Genomic DNA, 12,926 nt, shown 5'->3' on the forward strand with positions numbered 1-12,926 from the left:
GTTTTTCCAACTTGTGAAAAAGTAATGCAGTGTGTTTCTGTGTGTGCACTGTCAACCTGGTCATGTGTTAGCTCGTTAGCTAACCTGCTAAACCTGTAGTCATGAACACGTGTGTTGTGTTCAGGTGTCACAGGAAATGTAGAACCTATCAGTGTTTGGTGTGTCCAACGGCCCGAGAGGGTCCAATGGGGGTCCAGTGGTCTACTGGTATCAGTTGTCGTCCATCTGTTGTCCATCGTCTGTCCATAAACAATTTTTCAAGAAGCTTTGTCTCCAAAACCGTCCGTCAGAATGACTTGATATTTGTTGGGGAACATCTTTGGGGTAAGGTTGACCAAGTTTCGTCAAAGAATTGGGAAATATTGATATTTGAATTTTTTTATGAATTTTGAAAATTTTAAAAATCCCCATCCCTGTTTCAAAGTGCTATAACTTGAGAACACTTGAAAATATTGACATAATTATTATTGGCAATAGATAGGAAACCACATATGGACTTTCATTTGGTGCGATGACCTTTGACCTTGAGTGACCTTGATACATCAAACGAATGCAATTAATGTCTTTAAATATGCCATTGGACTACAGGACCCTTGGTCCTGTTTTCTTGCAGCAGCTCAGACTCCATGATTGAGTCTGCCTAGTGACGCAGTCAGAAGCTCTGTGATTAGTTGATCAGTTGTTTTTATACAGAAGCAGAAATTATTTTTATGAATAAAGATTATATGATAAAGATTTTCATAAATTATAACATGTCAAGCTCTGTGATAAGTATTTCATTTATTTTAATCATATTTTTACTAATTTTTTATAGGAATAATATTTTAATTATAATATTTTTATACCATATTTTCAGATGTAAAATATTGGCAATTTCATTTATATTACACAGATCAGTGTTGGTTGTTGATTGTTGGATGATCAGATAAAGTGAGATGGATATCTAAAATGTCGTAAAATGTGTATTTTTAATGTTTATTACAAGTTCATGATGAATTCACAATTTGACATTATCAAATGAGGTCCAGAGCTGAACCCAGACAAAAGAGTGGTTCTGAAAACACGTCCTTTTAAGAGGAAACCTGAGGTGTCAAAGGTCACTCTTTTTTGGTTTTTTTGCCATTAACATAATTTTGCTCATTTCCAGTATTCCTTTTATATCATTTATTCATTTTCTTGATTATTTTTGTCATGTTTGCACATTTTATTGATGATTTTTATTTGTTTTTTTTGTTTTTGTTTGTACAGTATAGTTCATACACAGGGTAATTCAAAGTGCTTTAAAAAAAAATTAAAAGCAAGTTATAAATACACGGATAAGAATAAAGATTAAAAATAGTCACATAAAGAATTTTAAATAACATGTTAAAAAAATTAAAATGGTTAAAATAAAAAGTGCACAGATAAAAGTATTTCAGTTGTCAAAGGAAAAAAAGAAACCTTCAGGTCTGTGTTGTGAGACCTGGTCCAGGTCCAGCTGCAGGTCCTGACGTCTTCTTCCTGACCCCGTTGTCTCCTCAGACAGGCGTATGAGAACTGCATTGTCCTGGAGGCTCGGATCTGCTACAACGTGGCCAAACTGATGTCTCTGAACGCCGATGATTTATTTTTTTAAAATAATTTTTGTTCTTTTTATCATCTGCAACAATTTGTTCCTCTATCTTGGTATCTTTTCTGTACTGAAAAAAAAAAAAAACCCTTGATATTTTGCCATCCAGATTCTCCAGGTAGAATGAGTCGTCTTCCATTGCAGTTTGTAAATCGTATCTCAGTCTCTCTCTTCAGTTACTGTATTTCCCTCCTGTTCCATCTCTGCTTTACACTGAGGGTGTTAATAGTCCTCAGAACAGCTATGTAATAATATTTTTAGCTTACCGGCCGACAGGCCGTAAGCTATTGTCGTCATGTGGCGTCCGTCGGCGTCGTCTGTTACAAAAATTTCAATCGTCTTCTTCTCCGAAACTACAATTCCGATTGACTTCAAACTTGGTATACAGCTTCTGTATGATGATGTCAACAAAAGTTACTGAAATTATTTGGATCCTGATCCGATTCTGGATTTGGTGCGACTTTGAAAAATGTCCCCATTATAAGCGATAGGAAGTGGATTGATGCAATAACTCAGTAAATATTAATGATATCAAGTGTAAATTTCAACAGTCCAGCCCTGATGGGGAGGTGACCAAAACATAGTGTCCACATGCTGATCAGGATCTTCTTCTGGATCTGGAACTGACGCAAAATTTAACATGGGCTCTTATGGGGAAAAAATTTCTATCGTCTTTATCTCCCAAACTACAGTTCTGATTGACTTCAAACTTGGTTTACAGCTTCTGTATGATGATGTCAACACAAGGTATTGAAATTTTTTCCATCTGGATCTGATTCTGGATTTGGTGCCACTTTGAAAATTTTCCCATTATAAGAGATAGGAAGTGGATTAATACAATAAATCAGTATCAATGATATCAAGTTGGAATTTGAATTTTTTACTGATCTGATTGGAATATGACCAAAACATGGGCTATTTCTGTAATATAATAAATACACATAACTGGGTGATAATAAATGGCATCTGGATACATTTCCCAAAGCTTTTAATTTGGTCGGTAAGCTACGGGGCCATTGGTCCTATTTTTGTTAATGTTTTAGTGATAAGTCATTAGGAATATCTTTAGAATGGGATTGTTAGTGTTCTCTGAATATTTCGTCAAACCATTTTCTCATTTGTAGACATCTGTAAAAATCCTGCAGAAAGAGGAGAGTATTTCTCTACACATACTTTAATCTTTTATTGTGTGTAGTTCATTTAAAATCAGAGTCGTAATCACACCACCGGATTTTCTCTGTCATATCCAGATGATTATTTTTTCTTATGCCTTGCCAGATCTTTTTAATGTTGTATTTACCCAGGGATTATCTTGTGGCTGATCCGTTTTTTACTTGCTGTCTGAACCTGTTGTTTGACCGGGTCTGGACCTGGTTCTGTTTTGTGTTTCAGGACAAACCTGTTGTGGCTCCACACGACGTTTGCCTTCATGTACCTGCTGTTAACCGTCTACAGCATGAGGAGACACACATCCAAGATGCACTACAAGGAGGACGACCTGGTAATGCCGCTCCCATCATGCCCCGTTGCAGGACCAGATGCACCATCTGCTCACACTAATCCCACTTTGCTGTCTTGCAGGTGAAACGCACTTTATTCATCAATGGCATCTCGAAATATGCAGAGGAGAGTCAAATCAAACAGCACTTTGAGTAAGTCCTGAGTTCACCCCGAACGCTGCATACAGATCCAAACATCAGGTCATCACAGTGAACAACTGTTGCTGTTTCAGTCCAGGTACACCCATGTAGACCTGAGGCATCAAAAACCTTAATAAACCTCCTCATCTGACCACAGGCGTAGACTAAAACCTGTGTTTCTCCAAACACATGGAAACATAAAATAAAACCCTTCGGACAGTGTAAACCTTTGGCTTTTATCATGAATCCATATCTTTGTCCTGCCGTCTTTGAGTCCTATCAGTCCCATAAAAACACAGATCTAAAGGTGTGAACTCAAAAACCAAGACCTTTTAGACTCGAGGAAAATAAATCCAGGTTCATCTGAGTCTCCAAAGGCTCAAACTTGAACTCAGAGCTAAAGCTTAAATAAATAAATAAATAAATAAATAAATGAATGAATGAATGAATGAATAAAATGTATGTATGTATGTATACACCGCATCTGAAAGTCAGTGTTTTCTACCATTAGTTTATCTTTAGTCTGAAATCAATTTACCCAAAATTCAAAGTAGATGAATCCTGTTTGAGATACATCAGAACTAAATCGTTTTATTGACATATTTGAAGTAACTGCTCCATTCACATCTGATCTATGGTCCAGAAACATGGTCCAGAAAACAAATAAAAATACTCCTAACACAACTACAAGATGTATATTCAACAACTTAAATTAAAATGTGTAGTATTATTTCACTGCTGCATTCAGGTGCATATTGTATTTTACAACTTTGTGGCCTGTGATTGACTCCGCTCAAATCTGACTGTTCGCTGAGGTCACTTTGAAACTGATCTGTATCTGATTGAGGACCTGGACCACTTCAGACCTCTAGACCGTAAGGCAAGGGAAGTTTGTTTGTACAGTACAGTTCACACACAGGGTAATTCAAAGTGCTTTAAAAAAAAAATTAAAAAGCAAGATATAAATACACGGACAAGAATAAAGATTAAACATAGTCACATAAAGAATTTTGAATAACATGTTAAAAAAATTAAATGGTTAAAATAAAAAGCGCACAGATAAAAGCATTTCATTTGTCAAAGGAAAAAAAGAAACCTTCAGGTCTGTGTTGTGAGACCTGGTCCAGGTTCAGGTCTGTGGTGTGAGACTTGGTCCAGGTCCAGCTGCAGGTCCTGACGTCTTCTTCCTGACCCTGTTGTCTCCTCAGACAGGCGTATGAGAACTGCATTGTCCTGGAGGCTCGGATCTGCTACAACGTGGCCAAATTGATGTCTCTGAACGCCGAAAGGTGAGGTCCATGTCCGGTCCTGGTCCAGTGCAAGTCCATCCATGTCAGGCTGTCTGTCTGAACCCGGTCTCTGTTTCTGTCCAACAGGAAGAAGACTGAACGCAGCAAGAAGTTCTTCACTGACCTGATGGCGAAGGAACATGTTCCCACTATGATCAACCCCAAACCCTGTGGACATCTGTGCTGCTGTGCCATCACCGGCTGTGAAGAGGTGATGCCCAGACACATTCCTGCTCTACTTTGACTTAATTAATGCTCATGGTGGTTGCTGTGATGCTGAAGATGTAGAAGTGTTGTTTGGAGGATGGACAGGATTGTGAGGGATACATCAGGTTGGGTGTTTGGAGACAAAGTAAGATTGTTACATATACACTTATTAGGACTGTCAAAATTAACAAGTTAACGCAGATTAATCCCTTGTCATGATTCATCTGATTTAAAATTTTGACTCAATTAACCCATCTGCAGCACAGAGTGACTGAACGTCTCTGGCAACGCATTTAGTTCAGTTTGTCCAAGTAGAGTTAGCATCACGCATGCGCAAATGGGCAGTTGATCCGGTACTGACAGGCAGCAGAACCGACCCACAAAGATAGAAGATGCTAAACAGCATGTTGATCCTCTGGATGGAAATATGAGGACAAAAAAAAATAACAGAACAGTTGTTTTAAGTTGTCTTGTTCAAACTGTTGGTGTTTAGTAAACATGTTAAGTGCATATATTCCCTTCTTTCTTTCATGTTTAGATGTATCCCTCGTCCAACACACCCGATTCAAATGATAAGCCTATCATCAAGCTCTGCAGAAGCCTGATAATGACCCATCAGGAGTGCTGGAAGAGGGAAACATCTAAAACATGCAGGATAGTAGATCTCGTGGACCGGGGTTGGTGACCCCTGGATAAAAGTATTAGTATGGATGTAAACAGACTCAGTGACGTAACATCAGTGGCATCACATGACTCGTAGCTACACACCTGTGGCTGTTACCTGAGTGCTGACTGGGAGGCTCCGCCCACTGGACTTTTACTCCACTTTTTGTCACTGTGGTGTCGTTTTATTCCATCATTAGTGGTTTTCTTTGATTGGATGTGACCAGTCCTCCTGTCCAGGTCATTAAACATCTAATGTGTCCTCTGATTGGATGCTTCTGAACGTCAACACCAGCCGATTGGTCAGGTAGTTCTCTGACCCATAACAGATTCAAGGAGTTTACTGTGTTGTGTTTTTGGCATGGGTTTGGCATGGTATGGGCATGTTCTTGGCGTGTTCTTAGCATGTCAGCAGCGTGTGTTTGTGTTGCAGGAGGAGGCGGTGAGCTACTACACCAAGAGGGAGGCCAAGCTGAAGGAGGAGTACAGGAAGGAGAAGGAGAAAGTCCACACCAAACCACTGGGCATGGCCTTCGTCACCTTCCAGAATGAAGCCATGACTGCCATGTAAGCCCCGCCCCCAACACGCTCCACACCTTTACGTTTATTGGTTTCAGTTGTCATGGATTGTAGACCCGAGTCCTGATGGTCCAGATGTGATCAGAAGATTTAGATTCAGTTTAGTATGAGTTTAATGTTTCTACCTGAGTTTTTCTTTAGGTTTTTGTTGTCCTTTGGAAGAAAAACCAAAACCAATCTCATTGTACTTCATTATGTTTTCTGTTATTTAATGTTTGTTTGTTTTTTTGAGTGCTAGTTTTAGTTTTCGTTTAGGTTCTGTTGACTCTAATAAACCAGACGATGTTTGAACCCATGAACCATGTAGAGTAAACCATCCAATCAGCTCCTTTCTGGGTGGTCCTGAATTATGGTTCTTTTTTTTTACTGTTAAAAGTGACTCCACTGTCCCCGCATCCTCCCCCTTGTAACTCTGCCTTCCCACTGGCCCCGCCCCCTGTCTTTCAGCATCCTGAAGGACTTCAATGCCTGTCAGGTCCAGGGCTGCCGGTGCCGCCAGGAGCCGCAATCGTCCCAGTTCAGCGAAGTCCTCCATGTTTACAACTGGAGCGTTTCATATGCGCCCGACCCGCAGAATGTCCGCTGGTAAGCTTCATCCACACAAACCTCACCCACCTAATTCTCAGCTAATGGGAGGAGCTGATGCAGCATCCCCTCTGGTTTATCATGCAGGGAGCACCTGTCGCTGGGTGGGATCTCCTGGTGGATCCGCTGCTTCATCATCAACTGCATCCTTTTCCTCCTGCTCTTCTTCCTCACCACGCCTGCCATCATCATCACCACCATGGATAAGTTCAATGTCACCAAACCCGTCGAGTATCTTAACGTAAGAATTGCCATCAACCAATGTTCACATTAGTGTCTTAGACTGTTATTATTCACACTTGAAGGACGTCCAAACCAGTTGGTTCTTTGTGATTTTCACGACAAACATTTCACTGACGAAGAGGTCGAACCTTCAGCTCCATGACATTAAAATACATCAAAATGCACAGGAGTAAATCCAAAGATGACAGGAACAACCTAATTTATGCTGAAGGAAACTCAGCTTCTGGATGGTGAACGTTGAGTGAAAAGTGAATTTGTTAGAAGTTCCAAACTGATTCTGATTAAATGGGACTCAGTCTGTTTACTTGTCTTTTATTTATTTATATGTTGGTTTATTTTCTTTTTTTTTTTTTTGTTGCTTTATTTGTTTATTTGTTGGTGTGTTTTGCTTGTTGGTTTATGTATTTATTTGTTTGTTTGTTTCAGAACCCCATCATCACCCAGTTCTTCCCCACTCTGCTGCTGTGGGCGTTCTCTGCTCTGCTGCCGACCATCGTATACTACTCTGCGTTCTTCGAAGCTCATTGGACCAGGTAAACAAACCCTGCCCCCAGTCTGTGAAACCTGACCCTGAAACCTGATCCTGACTCATCCGCCCCTTTTCCACCAACATTCACAGGAACTTTTATTTCCAGGTATTTATTTACCTGATAAATGAATTCCTGGTAATCTGTGTGGTTTGTGTTTCCCCCTCAAAGTTCTGGTAAATTTCTTCAGATCAAACTCGGCCATTTCCAGTCACCGACTCAAAGTCCTGTTGAATTTCTTTTGATCGTATTCTGTAAATACATTGTTCGAGGTCCAGGCTTATTCAGAGTGTATTAAGATGGACAGACACATTCTTGCAGTGGCCTTGTAGGAGACGAATATTGGTCAGATGGACATCGTTGTCATCCACTTTTCATAGCTTCTCTTCTTTTGCTCCATTTAACCAATGATCAAAACATAAACCAAGTGAATCTTGTAGAAATGGAATAAACACATTTACAGACAGGACTGGAATAAACATGGAGGGTGAACAGAAGTGTGGAACGCAGACAGTGCGATCCACCAATGAGCCTTCTTCAGCACATAGCCCCATTCCCAAGAATCCTGGGTTGTCTGAAAAGCCCCCCCCCCTTTGAAGAATGTAAATGTATTTGATAAAAGGTTAATGTTCAATAACCACTAAAACCAAAGGTAATGATTCTATTCACTGTCTTAAATCACCAGCAACTGCTCAGTTTTTCAGAAATACTCCTCCATTCAGATTCAGATCGAGGACTGAAGCCTCATCCTCTTTATCTTTTTACCTCTGACCCTGACTGGTTTCATGCAGGTCTGGAGAAAACAGGACGACGATGCACAAATGCTACACCTTCCTGATCTTCATGGTTCTGTTGTTGCCGTCGCTTGGACTCAGCAGGTCAGGAATATAATTTGGTGTAAGAAACTGCGTGACCTCTGACCTCTGCTAACACAACTCTCTCTGTTTTCCAGTCTGGATGTTTTCTTCCGATGGCTGTTTGATAAGAAGTTTCTTGCTGATGCCAAAGTCAGATTTGAGTGAGTTGATAAACCTTTCTCGTGTTAACTTTATTGATTCACATAGAAAACTACAAATGTTTTATGAACGAAAAGGAGATGAAGAAAAGTTTAAAGTCACATTACGCAGAGAAAATATCCTCAAATTAAAGTACTGAAAACTGAGAATTATAAGAAAGAAATGTGGATTTTCTGGGAGGTTATAGTGAGAAATTTATGAAAAACAAACCTCAGAATCTATGTTTATGAGGAAACGGCATGGAAAGTGTTCGAGGAAAAAAACGTAGATGTATAAATGTGAGATGAATTGAAATAAAGTGACCAGAGTTAAACAATAAATAAGTTATTGTCATCCAGGCCCATGATTTCATCAGTAACATATCAAAACGTTGATGTCAGCGTTTAATATTGTTGCTCTGCCCCCTGCAGGTGTGTCTTTCTCCCTGATAATGGAGCGTTCTTCGTGAACTATGTCATCGCCTCTGCATTTATCGGGAACGCCATGGACCTGCTGAGGATCCCAGGTCTACTCATGTACATGATCCGGCTCTGCCTGGCCCGGTCCGCTGCCGACCGCCGCAACGTCAAGAGGGTGAGGGCAGTGCTCCCACTGCCAGACACACCTTCACACATACACAACAGCACAGGCCTGTTGGAGGTTTATCTATCACATTGTTCACACCATCTGGAGGGATGTGACATCACCACAGTCTGTTTGGTCAAGAATTGAATCTCAAATGCATGTAGGAACCTTCATGGAACAAAAGTCAAAAATAAAAACATTCCTCTACTTAGATTGTATAAATATGAAGATGGTGCCGTATTTGCTGCAGCTGTGATTCTAGTTTTGATGAAACTGTGAAAACATAAAAAACAGAGGGCTTGTTTAAAACTCTGTTTGTGGAGCAGGTGAGTATTTCACTTGGAAAACCTCTGATGTAGCAAAAACACACTAAACACCAGATTTAAAGTGGGATGCGGACATTTGGGGACGTTGAGCTGAGATCAGTGGTGTAGTGGTCCCTGGAGAAGTGGGTATACTCTCAATTTTTGCCTTTTTTTAAAGTAGTCCAGAAAAATGCCATTTTAGAAACTGACATGTAAGACTACTTTATTTAGTTTACCCAAAAATCTGTCAATAGTATTTGCTCACTATTATAAAATTATCATGATTTGATCAGGAGCAGTTTTTAGGTATTACTGGTCACACAAGCAGCTGCATGAACGTCTAATGGATTCAACATGAGGCAAACATAGGATAAAGTTAGCTTTTCATAACGTTAGCTGACTCACACAGTTTAACTATTGGTGACAAAATCTCTTCTCCTCTAAATGTACAGTCATATTGCCTGTAGTTTAAAACAGTGACCGATTTGGAAACCTCCGTAAAACTTACCTCAGAATTATGTATTCATGAAAGTAGGTTCTCTCGATATGTGTCACTCATTTGATAGACGTTTATTCTGCCCTTCTCATTCACATTTCCAATAATCACACATCTTTCAACGAGACATGCAGTGACCTGTCAATCAACTGGGGTGGCACTGGCACCTGAGGTGTCCAATCAGGTTCCAGAGGTGGTCAGCGCTAGTTAGCAATATTTTCCTTGGAATGACCCGCCCTACTCTGCCTCTGATTGGCTCATCAGTCCTCATGCCTAAAGTTTACCAATCTAATCAGTGAAGACACCGAGTACTAGCCAATTAGAGGCAGAGTAGGGCGGGTCGGGGCTTCACCATCCTAGGAGAAAAAAATGGGCAATTTGGCTGCAGATACTACTGAATGGTGTGCATTAGGGGGATTTAGAAGTGGGTATACACAATGCTGACTGAAAAATAAGTTGATATACACCGTATACCGCTGTATACCCTGGACTACACCGCTGGCTGAAATGTTCCTTCATCTGAGTCTGAAGCATTGGTTCATGTGTTTTTAACTCTGTGCGGTCTCTGCAGCATCAGGCCTATGAGTTCCAGTTCGGAGCGGCGTACGCCTGGATGATGAATGTCTTCACCGTGGTAATGGCCTACAGCATCACCTGCCCCATCATTGTCCCCTTCGGTCAGTTTGGACTCTCACTGTCACATCACAGTTTATGTCTTTAATGCATGTGTCAAGTCCTGGTCTGGTGGAAGCCCTGCAGTGTTTCCTCTAGTCCTGTAAGGTTCTCCAGATCCAGATCATCTACACACCAGAGGGTGAGTGGTGGATGACCAGGGTGTCCACGTGTTGTGTCCCCCTGCAGGTCTAATGTACATGCTGCTCAAACACCTTGTGGATCGATACAACATGTACTACGCCTACCTGCCTTCAAAACTGGACAAGAAGATCCACTCTGGAGCCGTCACTCAGGTGGTGGCCGCGCCCATCCTTTGCCTCTTCTGGCTGCTGTTCTTCTCCACGGTTCGGACAGGTAACCCCCCTTTTGAAACGCGTCTGTAGTGTCAGCCATGGATCGGTCCAGTTGTAGCAGCTGAATGCTAACAGATGCTAATTGAATGCATTGTCAGGTTTCGAGACTCCGACCTCCATGTTCACTCTGGTGGTGCTGATTGTCACCATTGTGGTCTGTCTGTCCCACGTCTGCTTCGGACACTTCAAGTACCTCAGTGCTCATAATTACAAGGTGCAGCAGCTCTTTATCAGTGTGGTTCATTGGATGTTTAACCATGTCTGTATTTTATTTCTGCTTATTTCATTTATTTCATCTCTGTTCCTACGCCTCAGATCGACACCAAGGAGAATGACATCGACACCGTTGAAAACGGACGTCCAGCCCGTCCTTCGTCCTCCCCCACCACCAAATCCCAGGTGAGATCATTTGCTTTTGGCTCAGGGGAATGTGTCATGAGCCTGCTGAGACAATTTCATTGGTTCTTATTTAAAGACATATAATGATGTTAAACTCATGCAGTAATGTAGTCAACGTTCATCTAAAGCGTTTCGTGTCCTGTCGCGGCCGTCGGTCTAACGGTTGATGTTCTCTGGTGTCAGCAGCAGCAGCAGCAGCAGCAGCAGCAGATGTACATCGCCCAGGTTCTCCAGGACCCCAACTCTGACGAGCCCGGTGGCGGCAGCGGCGAGGAGGACCGGGGCTCTTCTCAGGATGAGGAAATGCTGAACGGAGGGAACAGCATCAATGAGGCGGATTTCCAGTCAGGGGAGGACAGTCTGATTGCCAATGAGGTCCGCCAGTAGCTGGAGGCGGAGCTAAAGGGAAGGGGTGGGGCCACTCGTGGGTTCATTCCAACACAACAGTGACAAAACTCTGCTGACTGGACATCAATTCAGTGCACATACACACAAAACAAACATGTACAAATGGAGAGGCCAAGTCCCACCCCTCCCGCCGTGGCCCATGGGACCTAAAGGAGGATACATATGGATGGTCACCAAAGGTGGGATTTGGTTGAATCACGCCATCAGTTACATTCAGTTTAAAGGTTAATGTTGCAAGTGAATAAAACCAGAGTTTGTGGTCGGTTTAGTGTGAGATGCCATCAAAAACATCAGGCCTGGTCAGTAGTAGATGCAGAGGTCCGTGTAAATCAGGGGTGTCCAAACTTTTTTTCAAGAGGGCCAGATCTGATAATGTGAAGATTGCCAGGGGCCAGTGGTCCCTTCGGATGTTTTTTAAACAGTAAAAATTACATATAAAAGCACTGTTCTACAACAATTTAATTTTCATTGTCACAATATCATTTTTTTAAATAGCAATGTAACCAAATCTAGGCCACTCAGGTCTGAACAAATTAAAAAAAAATAAAAATCTGCCTTCCTTTTACATCTGGAGTCAGATAACATAGAACAAACTGTGTGGAGTACCTTAAACTTCCAAGTTGGTAAAAATCTTAACCCCACATTCATTTTAAACATTACTTATATGAGTAATCATTACTCATATATTACTCAGTAATGCAAAGTCTGTTAACATTTAAGATGAAAACATATGACTCTTACTCTTGTCTTTCACAAAATCATTCAGAAAGTAATATTTTGTGTCACATCTACAAGTACACAACACCAGCAGTTAGAGGCAACTAACCTGGCAACTTGGTAGCCTACCTTGGTGGCGAATTCATCGAACTCCAGGTTCACATGAAGAGTCACTGTTGAGTTTAAAGCAGCTTGAATTGCTTCACTCCCTGCTAGCTTGTCGTATGCGTTAGCATGTTTTGTCTGCTCGTGTCTCTTTACATTGAATTCCTTAAACAAGGCAACAGTCTCTTGAAAAATTAGGCAAACACAATCGCCTTGATTTTCAGTGAAAAAAATTATAAGTCCCATCTCTCCTGGAAGCGGCGGCCTTCACTGTCAACTTTATTTTTTTATTTACAGGTGCCGTGGTTAGAACTTAGCGAAAAGGGTTCATGACGAGGTCAGAGAGCCAGATAGTTAGAGTGGTGCTGCCACCATGAGGTGAACGGAGAAACTGCATTTTGAACCTTTTATGATTCATGTACTAGGTTCAACAGTCCAAGCGGGCCATGAATAATACATTCTAAAACCCAAGCTGTGGGCCGTATTAAATCTGACCGCGGGCCGTGATTGGCCCCCAGGCCGGACTTTGGACATGCCTGGTGTAAA

At 41.4% G+C, this 12,926-nt stretch overlaps 1 protein-coding gene across 10 annotated transcripts in view; it reads left to right on the plus strand.

Annotated features, from left to right (window-relative positions):
* Positions 1–11,880, plus strand: part of LOC115432781 (CSC1-like protein 2) — a 32,619-nt gene extending 20,739 nt beyond the window's left edge. For 5 of the 10 annotated variants that reach the window (XM_030153901.1, XM_030153820.1, XM_030154131.1 and 2 more), the window contains 16 exons: positions 3,002–3,110; positions 3,191–3,261; positions 4,458–4,538; positions 4,626–4,749; positions 5,842–5,975; positions 6,435–6,572; positions 6,660–6,813; positions 7,242–7,348; positions 8,134–8,220; positions 8,295–8,360; positions 8,769–8,931; positions 10,295–10,400; positions 10,585–10,752; positions 10,850–10,965; positions 11,067–11,150; positions 11,334–11,880. In XM_030153901.1, coding sequence (XP_030009761.1) covers positions 3,002–3,110; positions 3,191–3,261; positions 4,458–4,538; positions 4,626–4,749; positions 5,842–5,975; positions 6,435–6,572; positions 6,660–6,813; positions 7,242–7,348; positions 8,134–8,220; positions 8,295–8,360; positions 8,769–8,931; positions 10,295–10,400; positions 10,585–10,752; positions 10,850–10,965; positions 11,067–11,150; positions 11,334–11,537 — 1,912 coding nt within the window. In that variant the 3' untranslated portion in view covers positions 11,538–11,880. Of the gene's footprint in view, positions 1–1,515; positions 1,599–3,001; positions 3,111–3,190; positions 3,262–4,457; positions 4,539–4,621; positions 4,750–5,841; positions 5,976–6,434; positions 6,573–6,659; positions 6,814–7,241; positions 7,349–8,133; positions 8,221–8,294; positions 8,361–8,768; positions 8,932–10,294; positions 10,401–10,584; positions 10,753–10,849; positions 10,966–11,066; positions 11,151–11,333 lie in introns of those variants that run through there. The other 5 variants (XM_030153975.1, XM_030154050.1, XM_030154214.1 and 2 more) reach the window with 5 other exon arrangements.
* Positions 11,881–12,926: the final 1,046 nt, after the last annotated feature.

The sequence above is a fragment of the Sphaeramia orbicularis genome, chromosome 1, assembly GCF_902148855.1.
Source record: "Sphaeramia orbicularis chromosome 1, fSphaOr1.1, whole genome shotgun sequence".
NCBI lineage: Eukaryota > Metazoa > Chordata > Actinopteri > Kurtiformes > Apogonidae > Sphaeramia > Sphaeramia orbicularis.